The sequence below is a fragment of the Ornithorhynchus anatinus genome, chromosome 3 (assembly GCF_004115215.2).
Source record: "Ornithorhynchus anatinus isolate Pmale09 chromosome 3, mOrnAna1.pri.v4, whole genome shotgun sequence".
Taxonomy (NCBI): Eukaryota; Metazoa; Chordata; class Mammalia; order Monotremata; family Ornithorhynchidae; genus Ornithorhynchus; species Ornithorhynchus anatinus.
In genome coordinates this window covers 75105562-75124243 of record NC_041730.1, presented here as the reverse complement: position 1 = coordinate 75124243, position 18682 = coordinate 75105562, and the positions used below count along the sequence as shown (strand labels likewise).

Below are 18682 nucleotides of genomic sequence, written 5' to 3'. Positions count from 1 at the left end.
CGATTCAATGAATAAACTTTACTCTTTGGCTGCCCTCTTTGTTCATGAATGCAGTTCAGGGGATCATTGATTTCTCAGCTATCTTGTTATCTAAGGCACTCCAATACTGCCAGCTCTAATTAACTGGAGTGCCATTTTTCTCTGTCATGTTGTCACGCCATATTGCAGTCTGCTGCTGCAGTTTGAATTTAGGAAACCGTAGGTTACTGATCCTCAGTTAATAGATAGGAAGAGAGTTTTTTGGCCTTGAGTAATTTCAAATTTTACATTCCACAAGTACAACATATTTCCTGTTTAGTCAGTCAAACCATTAGACTAGTTCACAGACAGTAAGGAAGCAGTGGTTTTGGGGTAAGGCTGTTTTTATTTTTTGTTTTTGTGTTTTAATTCAAAGCTTATTTTCCAAGCAACTTAGAAATGCCATATGCTCAATCCTTGATCTTTTGATTTCTTAACTTTGTAGAAGACCTATTCTTTGCTATGCCTCTGTAAACATTTTAGAGAATGGGTGATTCATTCTAAAAGTGTATCCAAATAATAATAATAATGGTATTTGTTAAGCGCTTACTATGTGCCAAGCACTGTTCTAAGTTCTGGAGTAGATACAAGGTGATCAGGTTGTCCCCACATAGGGCTCAGAGTCTTAAGCCCATTTTACAGATGAGGTAACTGAGGCACAGAGAAGTGAAGTGACTTGCCCAAAGTCACACATCTGACAAGTGGCAGAGCCGGGATTAGAACCCATGACCTCTAACTCTGAAGCCCGTGCTCTTTCCACTGAGCCACACTGCTTCTCTGAATCCAAATCATCCTCTCATGGATGCTTTGATTTTTAGGACTTAATAAAATGAACAACAGGTCTCTCAAAGGCTCATGTTGGGTTTTGGTGGGTGTATGGTATTGAGTAATACTCCTGCTGTTCGTTAAGCACATAGTATGAACCGAGCACTCTGTACTAAGTGCTGGGGTAGATGCACAGTAATCTGTTGAAATGCAGTACCTGTCCCACAGTTTAAGTAAGAAAGAGATCAGGTATTTATTCCCCATTTTACAGATGAGGAAACTAAGACACCCAGTAGTTAAATGATTTTCTTAAGATCACATAACAGGCAAAAGGCAGAGTCATTTGTGTTTGATGTAATTCACAAATTTGCCAGGAAAGAATTTACTGTTAGTAAAATGACTCTTAGAGGAAGGGGTTTGGAAAACTAGGATTTTGAAACCCATGAAGATATGTGTGATGTCAAACCTCTAAATATTTCTGACTCGTCTTGCTTGGTTTGGTTAAATTTTTAATGTAAATTTTTATAGAAGAAATGCTTTTTAGTATAGTAGTAGTAAATTCAATCGGCTTTGCCTGTTTTTAGATGTGGAAGCAGTAATTGATTCCCCCGTAGTGGCAAGTGCTAATCTAATGAATGTTCTTGCAAGGGCTGCTTTTTTATGTAGATAGGCTAGGTCTAAGTATAAAATATTGAAACGAGTCCTCTATTGGAGTTCCATTGTGATTCAGCCACTGAGTGCCATTCAAAAAAAAAAAAAACCAAAAGCACACACTCTTTTGTCTTGGATTTTCAATAAATATGCTCTCAATTTTTCCAACCTAACCTCCAACTCTAGTAAACCAGAAAGAGTGGAAAGTAGAAAAATGCCTCATTCAGCTTGGGGCGATGGTTTTTCATCTCGGGCATCAGTTGTTTGGACAGCCTGGTTGCAAAGTGGTGGAGACCCCACCCAAGACCCTAGCCCTTTTGGATAAAGAAAGAGAGGATCCAACTCATGACATTTGGAGCTAAGCATTTTCACTGGATTTGATATATTTAAGGTGAAACCTCTTTTTATTTCCAAGGGACCTCTTATTCTGGCTATGAAGCTGCAGTGTATTCCGCTGCCTCCTCCTACTACCAACAGCAGCAGCAACAACAGAAGCAAGCAGCGGCTGCAGCGGCCGCCGCTGCTGCGACAGCCGCCTGGACAGGGACCACCTTCACTAAAAAAGCACCATTCCAAAATAAGCAACTGAAACCAAAACAGCCTCCCAAACCTCCCCAGATCCACTATTGTGACGTTTGTAAAATCAGCTGTGCCGGACCACAGGTATTTGCATTGCACGATATGTCTGCACAAGTCTTACTGATTTTTTTTTTCTCTGTCGTTAAATGTAGATGACCTTTCTGCAGATGAAGAGTTTAGCTTCTGACTAAAGTATGCACGCGCATGTAAAAGGAGTTGTTATTCAGACTTTTTTGAAAGCCGTAGCTTACAGAACTTTAGAAATGATCGGTGAATTCAAAGCGTGGTGTGTGAATCAGGATTTTTGCATAGGAAGCATTTTGCTTTTGAAGAAAAGCTGTTGAAAGTGTACATTTTACACACTCCACTTCGTGTTTCTGGACTGTGCGTCTTTGCTGCATGTAGCTTTTGTGGGAGCTCTGTGCAGTTTGGGGAGATGAGTGCTGTCTCCCACACACTTCTTTTTTCAGGGACCATTAGGTCTTTCTGTACAATGGTTGAGGGTGGCATTTTAGAGCCTATGAATAAAGTTGAGATATTTTTGGAGCATTGTAGATTTGTTAATTCTCTGCTGTCAGTTACGTTTGTAGTTGTTGGACTCCTTCTGATTGTGCTCCTTTCCAAGCCCATGGAGCAGTTGTTGTTTTTTTAAAAAAAATTCAGATTGCAGTAGGGGAAGAAGGATTGTTGTAGACATATTTAGAAATTTAGAGTGTAGATGCAGAAATTTCACAAATACAGATAAGAATACTTAAAATTCAAGCAAGATCTGAACTCTGCCCTCCCCTTTCACCTTGTGTCCTTTGTCTTTAGTTGTGTATAATATGCCCATTGTATATGTGACTGTCCAGTAGCAATGTACTCTCCCGAGCACTTAGTTCAGTCGGTATTATACTCGACCAAGCATTTAGTACAGTGCTCTGCATATAGCACTCAGTAAATACAATTGAATGAATATAGTAGATTTGATTCTTCTCATCCCTTCAATATCACTCCCTTTTTAGAAAAGTGGTCGGGACTAAGGTGATGTACTTGCAATGCTAGATGGTTAGTATGGCAACTAGAAAGAAAAGCCAGTTGATTATGGCACTTCCGGGAAGATCGGAGGTGCACTCAGGTCTGCATAATGTGTATTTTCAATATGCATTTGAGATAGAATACTATTAGGCATGCCGTACTGTAGAAGAAACTTCTCGTAACCCTTTTCCCTCTCCGTCCAATATTGTCTCTAACATTACGTAATCCTCTTGTCGGAGCCTGTGAAAGAAGAGTTAAGTCGCTTTAGTGCCTCCCAACTCCCCTGGTTCAGAAGTCTGCATGTTTATGAAATATAAACTTATGAATTTAATATTAAGAAAGGAAGTGTTTGAAAAAGGATTGTTCTCTGTTCAACAGACATATAAAGAGCATTTGGAAGGGCAGAAACACAAGAAGAAAGAGGCTGCTTTGAAAGCCTCTCAGAGTACCAGCAGCAGCAGCAGCAGTACTGCTCGTGGCACTCAGAATCAGTTGCGATGTGAGCTCTGTGATGTGTCCTGTACAGGAGCAGATGCCTACGCTGCCCACATTCGGGGCGCTAAGCATCAGAAAGTAGGTGTTTTTCCCACACGTCCTTATGTCCTGGTTTTGTCTTGACAGTTTTTGCCGGGGACTTGAATAGGGGCTCGAATTTGGTTTCAGTTTTTAAGAATGTTTGGTTTTCGAAAGCCCACCAGATTACCAGTACAGGTTAGGCCCCAGGTGTCTCAAGGTTTGTTATCAATTAGGAGTTTTAAGGTCTGTCTTGTTGGAAGTCTGTGTACTTGCATACAAGGGCGCAGACTCCCATCTCCTCTCATTTCCCCTCCCTCCCCGCACTACCATCTATGTGATAGTTTTCTCCCCGCTCAACTAAGAGGTCTTGGCAGAAAACTAAGAAGCCCCGTCCAGTCCAGTTTCCTCCTGATGAATCTGTCCACCCAATCTCTCGTACTTCAGGGTATTTCTCCAGTGTCTCAGGCTATTTTAGGAGTTAAGAATTCCAGCCTGGGGAAAGCCTTCATCCCAAAACAATATTCTTTTTAAAAAAGACTGCAAGCTTGTTCTGGGCAAGGAATGTGTCTGTTTATTGTTATATTGTACTCTCCCGAGTACTTAGTACAATGCTCTGCATACAATAAGTGCTCTATAAATTCGATTGAATGAATATTCTTTTTAAAAAAAAGGCAGCACCAAAATTTAAGTCGCTGAGATAGATTCACTTTTACCTCATGCTCATCACATTGGTTGGGATTTTGTCACGAGTCAGTCAGTGGTATTTATTGATGGCTTATTATGTGCAGAGCTGTATACAAAGTGCTCAGGAGAGTAAAGTAACATGCTCATCCTACACTTCCCCCATTAAAAATTATAAGCTTCTTGAAGACAGGAACCCGATTGATTCCCTGGTATTCCTTAAAATGGTGGAGTAGTACTTGGAGGGAAGCCCCTTAATTGAAAAGCCTCACAACCTTTTTACTGTCCTGTAGGTATACTTCAGTGAGAATCATTGTTCTTCGGATCCTTTAATGCTAAGTCGCAGACTTAAAATATCAGTGCTTGGTTCTCTAGGTTGTAAGCTCGTTCTGGGCAGGGAACATGTCTGCTTATTCTTGTGTATTGTACTCTCCCAAGTGCTTAGAACAGTTTGCTGCACATAGTAAGTGCTCAATAAATACCATTGATTGATTCGCAGCCCGTTAACTAGCTTACCTGTCAGAAATTTATTGTATAGTGGTAATTTGTTTTCATCAAATTTGTGACATTGAGCAACTCTCCCAAATTCCCAAAACACTAATATCTCCTCTTTTGGAATAAATTAATTAAATTTTCTTTTCGGGGTATTGTTTTTGCCATGTTATGCATTTTTAAAAAGTATCATTAGGTAGCTAAAATAACGTGACCCAAGAATTAATGTTTAGAGGAGATTAAATAAATGTATAATCTCTAGTAGGAAATAGTCCAAAAACTAGGGAAGCCAAATTAAGGATCTGCTAGCCGAATAAACAGCTCATCCTGGGCGTGATCGTCATGTAAAAATTGCTTATTACAATGGAACCTAGCTAATTAGTCAGAATATGTATTTTTACATTTGGTGATTATTAAGCAGGGGGAGTTGATTTCCCAGCCTCTCCAGGGGCAGTTTGTTTGAAGCTCCTTGAGGGCAGCGATTGTGTCTACCAACTCTGTTGTATTGTGCTCTCCCAGAGAGGTAACACAGTGCTCTGCGCACAATAAGCCCTCAGTAGATGCCATTGGTTGATGACATTTTTGGCTTGACCATTCACATGAGGCTCTTGCAACAAGCCTGTTTGGTCCTCAGGGTGAGGCTACAGAACAACCTTTCCTTTCCCCTAGTCTTCTAGACAGTTTCAAACTGGTGCCACCTAGTAGCTCCCTGCATTTTCTGGAGCCATTTGTAGCAATTTCCACATATTCCACTTTCAGTCGTATTTATTGAGCGCTTACTATGTGCAGAACACTGTACTAAGCATTTGGGATAGTACAATACAACAAAATGAGCAGACTGCTGATATCTTGGGGAGCGGATTACTGTGGGAGTGCCAACCTCCCACCCATAATGCTTCAGCGTTAACCCCTTTGTTCCCCCGTCATCTATATTTTGGGGTAACACATGAATGAGAAAGGTGGGAGTGGGTTGTATTTGGTTACAAGTTTTGGGAACTGGATTTTTTTTTTTAATTGATGAAGTATTGGTGTTTCTTTTGTAGGTGGTCAAATTACACACAAAACTCGGTAAACCAATTCCTTCAACAGAACCAAATGTTGTTACCCAGTCATCCTCCTCAACATCTGCATCTGCTTCTAAACCCACTGCCTCTACTTCAAGTATTTCAAGTGGCAACAATACTGTGAACTCCTCTGTTGCTTCGTCTGCAGTGAAAGTTCTGACTCCTACTGCAAACACATCACTCAATACAGCGTCAAACAATAAAGCATCAGCAGTGCCTGCTAATGTAGCTGCCAAGAAAACATCTACACCCAAAATAAATTTTGTCGGCAAGTATAGAAATGTTCTCTATTTTGAGTAGACTGTAAGCTCCTTGTGGTCAGGGATCGTGTCTCCCAACTCTATTGTGTTCCCTCCCGAGTATTTGTTAGCATGCTCTGCACACTGTAGGTGCTCAATAAATACCACGGATGGATGGGTTGATTAATCAACTCAAGCTTGATAAACACCCCACAGAAAATATGAGTGTTGCTGTGTAGGACTGATCCAAATATATTTCTGCTGTTTTTACACAATTCCATATAACCGGGTATGTGGTGCTGTCTAGTGGATAGAGCACAGGCCTGGGAGTCAAAATGATCTGGTTCTAATGACAGCTCAGCCACTCATCTGCTGTGTGACTTTCACATTTGTGCTTCAGTTACCTTATTTGTAAAATGAGGATTAAGATGGTGAGCCCCATGTGGGACAGGGACTGTGTCCAAGCTGATAAGTTTGTATCTACCCCAGTGCTTAGTACAGTGCCTGGTATATAGTAAGTGCTTAGCAAGTACCATTTAATCAGTAACCTGGGTGGTTTCATGGTGTGTTCCATTCTGATAAAAATTAAGAAAACTTTCATTAAACCTCCCAGTCACTTATTCTTATAAAGCATAAATTAGAATTTCAGATGACAGTAGTTTCAGAAAACAAAAGATATAGATTGCCAGATTTCTATTTACTGCAATAAGATTTATGTATTTTTTGTAGATTGTGTGCTAGAAGTAGGATGTTCTTTTGAGTTGATTTGGTTAAATGTTATTTTCCAAGTATCACAGGGTGCCTTCAAGATGACTCTGTGTATGTGCATGTTTTTCTTTCATCTCATCTGAAGAACTGTTCAATAAGTTTTGCTACTCAGTGGATCACTATGCTTCTGGTTTATTGGTTGATAAAATGTTAATTTGATATATACCTTGTAAAAAGAACTACCATATACTGTGAATTCTTATATTTTCCTTTTAAGGAAGTTAAATCTTTTGTTCTGAAAGCCAAATAATTTAGTAGCTAAATTACTGGTTTAATATCTGCTAAGTAAAAATCAGATTGTTAGAATAAAATGTTAGCAACAAAAAATTAATTTTCATTTTGAATACCTAGGCAGTGTTGTTTATTTAAGTATACTATTTCTCTCACAATTGATCGCTCATTTATTTTTATTTTTAGGTGGTAATAAACTACAGACAACAGGAAATAAGTCAGAAGACTTAAAAGGAGCTGAAAATACTAAGACTACGCCATCTACTACTACTGTACAGACCCAGGAAGTAAAACAAGACACAACACCGGAACCGGTTACACCCTCAACGCTTGCGGCTTTGCAGAGTGACGTACAGCCAGTGGGCCATGACTACGTAGAGGAGGTATTACTTTTGAAAGGAAGATAAATGTGTAAAAAAGTATACTGTTTAAGCAAAACGTCACTTTTCCAGTTTGCACATAGGTAGTTTCATTTATTAGCTAATGAATGTTAAGCATGAAGCTCTTTCATACATTTCTATATCAGATTTCTCCAACTTAATGAGCATAGGAGAGTGTCATCCCTTTCCTCTCTCCTCAGTCCTCTGCATTTTCCCTGACTTTGTCTTTCTTCTATCTTTAATGCACACTTTTCATTTAGGGGAGTTAGTCAATCAATAATGAGTCGGAGAGAGGAGAAAGATGAAGAAAGTAAGATTATGAAACAGCCTATTAAGATACCTGTAGTCCTCAGAACTCTTTCTTACTCCTAGATGTGGCCTTAGGGGGAAAGCATCTACAGGTTCAGTGTAGACTAAAGCTCTGTAAATGTGTAACTAAGAATAATTGAAGGGAAGTGATGTGTTATATTACTCAGAAATTGGGCTGACTTAGAGATTCCACGACTGTCTTATTTGATGACCTAGGAGAGGGATTCAAGAGACCCCTAGATGTATACCAGGCTCAGAAAATAGAAGCAAAGCATCCCAATTTTACCATAACAGAGGGGATCTTGTTCCTTAAGCATGCCCCCTCCCCCGTGCCCGCAACCAACTTTGCTTTATCTTTATATACTGCCAACGAATGGATCCAGCCTTCCTGTCTCAAACTCATAACCATGGCACTGTCCCCGACTCATGTTCTTCAGCCTGCACATTTAGTGTCATCAAATCCTGTAGATTCTATTTTCACTTGTCTAGAATCCACCAATTCCTCTCCATCCAGGCTGCTACCACTGAACCAAGCACTGTGTCCCATCTCAGTTACTGTCAGCTTCCTCTCCTCCAGCCTCTCCCCTGTCCAGTCTGTTCTTCACTTTGCTGCCCGTATCATTTATCCATAAATTTTTGATCACATCTCTGCACTCAAAAACCTCCAATGTTTGCCCATCCATTTCCACAACAAGCAGAAACTCCTTACTATTGACTTTAAAGCATCAGTTTTCTCCCACTACTTCTCCTTGCTCTTCTCCCCCTAAAACACAGCCCAACACACATCACCCCATAATGCCACCCAAGCACTGCCTCGTTACTGTCATCCACTACCCCATGATCACATCCTTCTTCTTGACTGGAACACTCACCCCCTGCATATCTGCCAAACAACCACTGTCTCCTTCTTGTAAGCTGTGCTAAAGTTATATCTCCTGGGAAGTGTCCCTGGACGAATCTCTCATCTCCCCACCCTGTTTTCCTTCCTGCACCACCTATACACTTGACTCTGTAACCTTCAAGCAACTAGGAACTCACCCCTCCCTCAACAGCCATTATGTACAGATCCTTATAGTTGATTGCTTACCCGTTAAATGTAATTTATTTTAATGTATGTTTTCCCCCACTAGATGGTAAACTCCTTGAGGGCAGGGATCATGTCTATAATAGGCTGTAGGTGGGTCTATTAGCGGTGTAGACATGCATTAGCATGTCTGGAGAGGATTGCAAATCAGAAAATCTGAGTCTCGGTCTTTCTTGAAGAAGGTTTCTTCTAAAATCACAAGCCAATTTTTTCTCTTAATAAATTGGAGTTTAAAAGGTACAATGGGATTGAAAGACTTAATAGTATCTGAATAACTGTTTGGGATATTTACCTGGATATTGTAATTTAGCACCAAATATTTTTTCATTGTTTCTGTGCTCTGTATCTTACTCTGAAGGTTCGAAATGATGAAGGAAAAGTAATCCGGTTCCACTGCAAGCTTTGTGAGTGCAGCTTTAATGACCCCAATGCCAAGGAGATGCATTTAAAAGGACGAAGGCACAGACTCCAGTATAAAGTGAGTGCAAGTTTGAATTATGATGCATTCACAATCTGCCATCGTAGAGCTTACATTATTAATAGACAAAATGATCCTAAGGCTGTAAAAAAGAAGGCTTTCACATTGAAACCTACAGGCAAAGTACACAAGTGTTCTCATCACAATAACTTATGGAAAAACTTTGAAGGTTTCCCATTCCCTGCTACCAGCGGGTGGTTTCTAGGCAGATCCTTAGAATCCAGACAGGCTGTTTGTGGGACACCTTGATATCTGATGTCAACCATGTAGCTTCCCAGATCAGCCAGAAAACATGCTAAAAGAAGCATGCTTCATAGACCTCTGTGAGCCAGTTAGGTTCTCATTGGAAATAACAAACCAGTTTCAACCCTCTTTTCCCAAAATTCCAAACAAGCCATCTATGTCATCTAGATAGAACATCATTAACCTTAGTAGAATTCCTCCATGCCGTAAAATGTGGCTAGCGACTGGAATGGTGTAAATTTCAGGTTAGTTCCAGTTGCCTCAAGTGCTCTCCCAGTATGCAGAGGTTTTCTTCAGACCACTTCATTTCTTTTGACACGGCTGAGTTCCATAAGACCAACCATCTGGATCACCATCTTTAAGTATGCCAGTTAGCTCAGTTGCCTTCCAGATAACACAGTTGACTGAGGGTGAGGGCTGAAAGGTTCCTGTAACACAAGGCTGTCATTTAGATCCAAAACCCTGCCTTGCCATTGTTGACCTTGACTCTCAGGCTGAAACTTTGTGAGTCCAGAACTCCCGAGTGGAAACGACAACAGCTACCGGAGGCGGCCTGGGAAGAGAATGCTCCCTCAACCAAGCGTGCCTGCCAATCTTGGCTGTTTGTCTGTAAAGTAGAAGTTACCAAGAATCTGAGGAGATAAAGAGAATGCTGATAATGAAATAGAACTAAGTTTCTGATTTGTGCAAACAGAAAAAAGTGAATCCAGATTTACAAGTGGAAGTAAAGCCCAGTATTCGAGCAAGAAAGATTCAAGAAGAAAAAATGAGGAAACAAATGCAAAAGGAGGAATACTGGAGGAGACGTGAAGAAGAAGAACGCTGGAGAATGGAGATGAGGTAAACGTAGTTGAAGCCTTTTTTGGGTTGGGAGCAACACCATGGCTTGCACAGAAAGAAGGGATTGATTCTCCATTCCTGACTTATCTCTAGAATGAGCCTTTCAACCTCACCAACTCTTTTACTTCCAAGACTGTTCCGTCTCCAAACACATCCTTTCATTTCCAGCTGTTTGACTCCCAGCTCTGGCATTCCAGACTGGTCTCAGATCACTACCAGAAGCCCGTTTAGGTGCCCCACTCACTGTCCCCAAACTGGAAGGGAAGGAAGATTCATGCCTGCTACTGGCACTATTTCTAGAGCTAATCTAGTACTGCAGGAACAGGGAGTTGTAGGCCGATGCCTCCAGAGTACAGGAATCAGGTATACAAGCGTTGGATCACACTGAATTAGCACATATATAATTAGCACTCAATAAATATGATTGAATGAAAGATTGATAGGACTAAATAGTTCAAGCGTCGTTTTTAATCCTACAGAAGGGAAGGAGTGCATTCAACTTAATTTCTCATCATTTCTAAATATTTGGATCAGTGACTTGGTGGATGTCTCCATTTGGAATTGGGTTATTACTGAAATCTATTTCAGATCCTTTCTGAAGCTCAGTAAAGGATAGGCTGCTCTGGGATGGTTTAGGTTGGTCTTTTCCTCCCTTATCAAAACCATCCTGAAACACTTGACTTTAGTATCTGAATTGAGCAGTAGTGGAGTGGATTGGAGAAAGAGGGTGATATGGATTGTGTACCTGGGATAGCAGGGGCAGAGTAGCCCTTTAAATAGAAATACTGCTTCCCCTTGCCTTTTTGTAGACCAAGGATTTGCTTTCCTGTGGTTGACTTGTCTGAAGTACTGGGGTAAATACAAGATAATTGGGTTGGACACTGTCTCTGTCCCACACAAAAGAGATAACTGAGGCACAGAGAAACTAAGTGACAAAGCAGACAGTCGTGGAGCTGGGATTAAAATCCAGGTCTCTGACTCCTAGGTCTGTGCTTTGATAAAAGGGTCTTTTGTTCTTTACTTTCCTAATAAACAGGCATGCATTCTAGTGTTAGTTCAGGAGTATGTCTTAAGACTCTTTAGCTCTGTGGTGTTTGATTTAAAATAATAAGAAGTTGAGGCACATAGGCAATATTGGGATTCAAGAAAAGCTCTGTTTTTGGATAAAATTGAGAGGGTATGTAACAGAGTCAAAGGGTTTCACCACAGTGTAGGGAATAATGAAGGAATCAAGAAAGAGTACCTAAATATATAAACGTTCTGGATATTAAATTATTGAGAAGAAGCCTAATGCAACTGAGGATAATAATAATAATGGTATTTGTTAAGCGCTTACCATGTGCCAAGCACTGTTCTAAGCACCGGGGTAAATAACAGGTAATCAGGGTGGCTCACAGTTTTAATCCCCATTTTACAAATGAGGCACAGAGATGTTAAATGGCTTGCCCAAATTCACACAACAGACAAGTGGCGGATCTGGGATTAGAACCCACGTCCTCTGACTCCCAAGCCCGTGCTCATTCCACTTCTGGTTTCCACTACTGTCAAATTTGTGGCTAAAAGTTGAGAATAGGGAGGGCTGGTGGGAGAGAGTACCTGATTAACAAGGGACTAAATTTGGAAAAGTAAGGCAGTCATGCAAAGAGAAAGATAGACCCCAAGCATCTAACTCATGCCCTGTTTACCTTCTTGGAGCCTTAACTTTTCTTTTAGCATGTATTTAAAGAGGTCAAACGACCATTCAGGGCAAATGTAATAAGCAGTGTGGCCTGGTGGAAAGAGCAAGGGCCTAGGAGTCAGAGACCTGAGTTTTAATCCCAGCTCCACCACTGTCTGCTGTGTCATTTAGCTTCTCTGTGCCTCAGTTACCTCATTTCATTCATTCAATAGTATTTATTGAGCCCATACTGTGCAGAGCACTGTACTAAGCGCTGGAATGTACAATTCGGCAACAGATAGAGATAATCCCTGGCCATTGACGGGCTTACAGTCTAATCAAGTCTCATTTGTGTCGGACAGGGACTGTGTCCAGCGCAATTTATCTTTACCCCAGTGCTTAATACAATGAGCGGCATATAGTAAGTGCTTAAGAAATACCATAATAAAGGTATATACAAAAGTCAAGGGATAGTATGTTTGGCAGCTTCCCGTGGAAGAATGTTTATTTCCCTCCCATTGTCCTTTAATACCTTGAGACATGATCGAAGTGTCTTTGAGCAATATTTATCTCTTTCTGATGAAGTTTTTAATGTAGAACTCACTGAAACATTTCAGACGCTACGAAGAAGACATGTACTGGAGGAGGATGGAGGAAGAACAGCATCATTGGGATGACCGCCGCCGGATGCCTGATGGAGGGTACCCTCATGGCCCCCCAGGTCCACTAGGTCTTCTGGGAGTTCGGCCAGGAATGCCACCTCAGCCTCAGGGGCCAGCAGTGAGTTTCTGCTCTTTGAAAACTTGGAATGCGAAAGGCTGGCATCTCGTTTGCTACTAGCCAAAGCTGTTAATAGCAGGGTCTTCTTGGATCTGACCAGATTAATTTTCCCTCTGACGATCATCTAATGAAGTGCTTCAAACCCAACCATAGCACTGACATATAGGGACTTCTTGTAAAAGCTTCCCCACTTATTAAGAGAGAGGATCTGTTAATACCCTCCCAACCCTGGAGGGAAAAGGAGCCACTGCATTCCGATGCATCTCTCCCTAACCTGCTCTCCCCCTAAGGTGCAGAAGTTCCATAGAACCCTCACCCGTCTTTGCTGACTTGAAAGGAAAGTTCTTCACTCCGGCTCCCCTCCCCTTCCTGTGTGCGGAGCCCCTGGATCTCAGCTGCCTTGTGTCTCACTCCCTCCTCATCTAACCCCCTCTTTCACTGCTTCTGAGGAAGAAAAAGGGGGTGGATTGCAGCTACAAAGCAGGTAGATTCAGGACTACATAAGGCCATGTAGAGACTCGAGCCAAGAAGGAAACACCTGCAGTTAAGAACTATCTTCCTCAAAAAGGAATGCACTGTGTTGTGTATGTCTGCTTATATTGGAGAGGGAATAGTGTTTTGAGTGAAAGTGAAAGTTTTGGTGTAGTCGTCTTCCCCTTTCTCTTGCATGTTGTTTGCATTTATTTTAAGCACTGCACAACAACCACCGGTAACGTCACGTCCTCTGAAGTAGGCCATGTGCTCCATGCCTCGACCTCTGCATTTCTGACAACGCATCAGAATTGATGTGCTCACCTATCATTTTTAATGGGAGCCTGTCAACACCATCAGTTACTTGTCCCTAGCTTTGGGTGTAGTGGAAGTTCACAGGCTCAGATGTAGTGGCTCACTCAGAACCCAGAGTACAGCTCATCCCTTTCTCCCAAATAGGTCTTCACTGCACCATATAAAAAGGGTGCTGTGGGTCTTGCAGAATTGCTGAGAGCAACTGAAGAGAACATAGAATTGGCAGCCACCAGTTTGGACAGCTGAGTGGAGAATGGTTCCCTTTGCTGACTTGACAAAGTAAAATGATTTTAGAGAAATTGACTTAAAATACAAGCACAAGATCAGAACTTGAAATGTTACGTGTATCAGACACAATACAGAAGCTTTTGAAGCACTCTTCGAGAGAGGGAATCAGTGGTTTTTATTGAGGGTTTACTGTGTGCAGAACACTGTACTAGGTACTTGGGCGTATTCAATACAACAGAGTTGGTAGGCATGTTCCCTGACCATAACAAGCTTACAGTCTAGAGAGGACATCAATATAAAGCAGCATGGTGTAGTGGATAGAGCACTGGATTGGATAGTCCTGGAACTTGGAGGACCTGAGTTCTAATCCTTGCTCCACTGCATACCTGCTCTGTGACCTCGGGGAAGTCAGTCCACTTCTCTGTGCCTCAGTAACCTCATCTGCAAAATAGGAATTCAATACCTGTTGTCCCTCCTACTTAGTTTGTGAGCCCTGTGTGGGACAGTGACTTTGTCCGGCTGGATTAATTTGTACCTTCCCCAGCACTTAACAGTGCTCAACACATAGTAAACATTTAACAAATGCAACCATTATTGATATCATAATTTATAGATATTGCATAAATGCTATGGGAAGGAGAGATAGGACCTTAACAAGAGCTGAACAAGCGTGGGGAGAGGGACTTTAAAAGGTTGGAAAAACCTTTAGCCAACAAGGAAAAGGCTGAAGCAGGAAGCAGATTGGGGTACCAGCTCTGTAAAGAGGAAAGAGTATGATGATCCTTCAAGTTCTTTGAAAGTGTACCTGCACAATCCTCCAAAATTTGTATTTGAGGCCTGAAATTGAAAGAGGCTTAATATGTGCTTGAAGTAAAGTCAGATGTCATTTGTAATGAACAATGTTTTTGCATTTGGAAAATGTATTCTTTTGGCCAGAGTAATAACATTCTTATTTCATCATAGCCCCTTCGTCGCCCTGACTCATCCGATGACCGATATGTAATGACAAAGCATGCAGCCATTTATCCAACTGAGGAAGAGCTACAGGCAGTTCAGAAAATTGTTTCTATCACTGAACGGGCCCTGAAATTAGTTTCTGACAACATGTCTGATCATGAGAAAAGCAAGAGCAAAGAAGGAGATGACAAGAAAGAAGGGGGTAAAGACAGGTGTGTTTATCAATTCATGATACTTACCTAATGTCGTACGTGAGTTTATCGCCTTTGCCAGAATTATCCTGCCAGAAAATTAAGCTGGAATGACTCAGTCGTTTATTTACGAGTTGGATCTATATGTATATTTCTTCCCCTTGGGAAAACAAGGAATTCAATTTTTAATTTTATTTATTCCTTTTTTTGGCGGAGTGAAATGCTGTTATTGGTGCCTTTGGAATCAGTTTATCAGTGGTGTTTATTGAACAAGTACTGCGTGCAGAGCGCAAGGAAAAGTACAGAGTTGGTTGACGTGATCCGCCGCCCACAGAGAGCTAACCGGCTAGTGGAAGTGGCAGGAGCTTCTGCAGTTTGTGCTGTGAGACAAATATGCAAAAGTCACAGAAGGAAGTGAGTCTTCTGGCTCCCACTCCTAGAGGCTGCTCATATTGGTTCAGTCTCCAAGGTCAGAGGAAAGGAAAACAAAAGAGGTGGCAGGAAAAGAGGAGCCAGGTTATCCCTAAGGGGAGAAATAAGCAGCAGTGGAAGGAGTAGAGTCAAAGAATGCGCAATTTTGATTTTTTTTTTTTAATTGACCTCAATTTTGAAAACTTGAAAATTTTACAGATGAGTCACAGAGAGGTTAAGTAACAAGTTCAAGATAACATCAGGCCAGGAGGATAGTAGAGACTGGGACTTGTAGCTATGGTTTGGAAGTGTCTAAGGTTTAGTCAAATGCCAGGGGGTAGTGATGAAAAAGACAACGCGGGAAGCTGAGTGAAAAATCTGATTGGGAGGAGTAGCAGTAGAAGCTTCTACAGTTTGTGCTGTGAGACAAGCGAAAGTCACAGTATGAAGTGAGTCTTCTGGCTCCCACTCCTGGAGGCAGCTCATACTGGTTCAGTCTCCAAGTCGGAGGAAAGGAAAAGGAAAGAGGGAGCAAGAAAAGAGAGGCCAGGTTACACCAAAGGGGAGAAATAAGAAGCAAGGCACCTCAGTGGATTACTTCCATTGAGTAAAATCTCACTTCCACAGATTTTGAAAATCTGAATTCAGGAAACAGAGTGAATAGAAATAGGTAAAAACTGGGCAGACCTTCCTAATATTCATACTCCAGTTCTATTATACCTGGATATAATTTTCAAATGCCAGAAATCACCCAGGGTCAAAGAAAACCAACCCCACCACATCATCCCAAAGTTCCCTGCCTGAGATTTGTATCCACAAAATTAAAATACAAAACCCCATTCTAGCCCCGTTTTTAGTGGACCATTTCAATATTTTCTTGGGTTTTTCAAGCTGCAATTTTAAAAATAAGTTCACTGTTTTTTTATGTGGCATAGCACTGAAAGGCACTGTCTACTATATTAATGCAGCCAGATCACCAGAAATGATTACACGTGCCATGATTATCAGTTACCATCCATTCTGCCACCGTAGGTGTCCACATTTCATGTTCTGAGTGGGCTCAAAAAAAGGGCATATTTTAGGAGTGGGGGTCGGGGGAGGAGAAGGCTAGGTTGGGACAAGCTTCAGAAAGCCTTTTTCCTGCCGAGATTTTCAGACACCTGGAAAGGGTGAGGTTGAGCCCATCTCAAAAGCATATGGGGTCGATCATCCCTCTGGAGTAGGCCTCTATGCCTTTCACTGTCAGTTTGGGCAAGAGAACCAGCCTTCTGAAGCTCCAGGGAGTAGTGGTGAGAGAGTGTAGTAGTGACTGGCAGAACTGGGCTCCTCCCAATCCGATCTTTCACTCGGCTTCCTGTCTTATCTCTTCCCACCACTACCCCCTGGCATTTGACAAAGCCTTAGACACTCCCAAACCGTACCTACAAGTCCCAATCTCAAATATCCTCCTGGCCCAATGTGTTACCTTGGAGAAGCAGCATGGCTCAGTGGAAAGAGCACGGAGTTTGGAGTCAGAGGTCATGGGTTCGAATCCCAGCTCTGCCACTTGTCAGCTGTGTGACTGTGGGCAAGTCATTTAACTTCTCTGTGCCTCAGTTACCTCATCTGTAAAATGGGGATTAAGACTGTGAGCTTCACGTGGGACAACCTGATTCCCCTGTGCCTACCCCAGCGCTTAGAACAGTGCTCTGCACATAGTGTTTAACAAATACCAACATGTCACTTAACCTCTCTCTCTGCCTCATCTGAAAAATGGGGGTAAGATACCTCTGTCTCTGTATCTCTTAGATTGTAAGCCCTGTGTGAGGCAGGAACTGTGTCCAATCTGATTATCTCAATTTCACACAATTGGAGAGGTAGGGTTCTAAATATATTGTGTTTCAATCCAGGATTAGGGTCTAGCTAACTACTGTTGTATGGCTAAAAGATGTCTTGATTTGTCTAAACATTCTTGTGAAGTGAATTCATATTAAGTGGCCTTGAAGGAGGTCCTAGGTGCAAGTGGTCAAAGCACTGTAAACCTCCTAAATTTCTAGAATGCTTTTAATCCATTGAGGTGCCATGTTTATTAGATGGAATATAGTTCTTAAAACTCAGGAAGCATTTCCCCTACTTTGCTAAAGAATATAAGAAAGTTAAAAGTTCATATCTTATTTATTCTTTTCTTTGTTTGGAGTTGATCTGTTTTAGTTAAAAGAGAATGTCACGTTGCAATATAACTTCATTTCACTATAGAGCCTTGAAAGGAGTCTTGCGAGTAGGAGTTTTGGCAAAAGGATTGCTTCTTCGGGGAGATAGAAATGTCAACCTTGTTTTACTGTGCTCAGAGAAACCATCAAAGACATTACTGAGTCGTATTTCTGAAAATCTTCCCAAACAACTTGCCGTAAGTAGGATTTGAGGTTTTTTCCCTCCCTCACCACACCCCCAACCCCAGTTTTCTATTGTTTGCAACTATTGGAAGATGCAACTGTGCTTTAACTTAAAACTGTACTAGTCTTGATAATTATTGATTTGTGCTTTCTCAGATGGATTTATTGGGCTATTAGGCATGATTTTTATGTCTTTAGTTTGTATTATGGTAATGGCAGCATTACTGAACAACCATGTCAATTTATTTAAACCCCAAGCACAGGTTTTACTAAGCTCAGTTTCTTTGGAAAGTTTGAATTACAGGCAGAGAAAGACAGTTGGTGAAGAACAGATAAAGAAGATACAACAACAGAAAAATCCCACTACAGTCTTAAGTGTTTCAGGGTAAAATTCCAAGGCCTTAATTTGAATTTTACCTCTTGTCTGTTTTAAATCAGTGCATGCTTATTTTGGGTTGTCAGTTTCTTACTTTTTCCTTGTGACCCTTACTCCAGAGTAGAGGTACAACTTCTGTTGGCATGGAAAGGATGGCTGCTCTCCCAGCATCTGAAAGAATTTAGAGGCCTTAAATTCAACCACAGGGAGAATTTCTGAGCTATTCCTGTGGCAATTTGGTAGTTGTAAATGCTTCAAGATTTTACATTTAAATTTAGAGTAAGATCATTTATCAGAATTTTTGTGTTGTTGACTCTTAGATACCACTTGCTTCAACCTATTATAGTCAGTTGTGTAAACTTTCAATTAGGGTGTCCAAAATGAACCTGAAAGGTCAGATTAAAACTGTTAAAATTTTCACTCGGGAAAATTTCCCCTGGCTGTCCCACACAGTCCTGGATCATATTAATTAATGTATCCCCAGAAACGTTGTAGACACGATCTTCAAGGAAGTGCAAAAATGCTTTCCGTGTTAGCTAGCCTATTTTTCCCTCAGCCCTCAAAGTAGA

General features: G+C 41.3%; 1 protein-coding gene across 1 annotated transcript in view; it reads left to right on the top strand.

The window, feature by feature from the left end:
* Nucleotides 1–18682, top strand: part of ZFR (zinc finger RNA binding protein) — a 62025-nt gene that overhangs the window by 25111 nt on the left and 18232 nt on the right. The window contains exons 6-14 of the mRNA XM_029059602.2: nucleotides 1850–2097; nucleotides 3409–3603; nucleotides 5763–6051; nucleotides 7208–7404; nucleotides 9153–9272; nucleotides 10210–10355; nucleotides 12630–12792; nucleotides 14770–14975; nucleotides 17601–17751. Coding sequence (XP_028915435.1) covers nucleotides 1850–2097; nucleotides 3409–3603; nucleotides 5763–6051; nucleotides 7208–7404; nucleotides 9153–9272; nucleotides 10210–10355; nucleotides 12630–12792; nucleotides 14770–14975; nucleotides 17601–17751 — 1715 coding nt within the window. The remainder of the gene's footprint in view (nucleotides 1–1849; nucleotides 2098–3408; nucleotides 3604–5762; nucleotides 6052–7207; nucleotides 7405–9152; nucleotides 9273–10209; nucleotides 10356–12629; nucleotides 12793–14769; nucleotides 14976–17600; nucleotides 17752–18682) is intronic.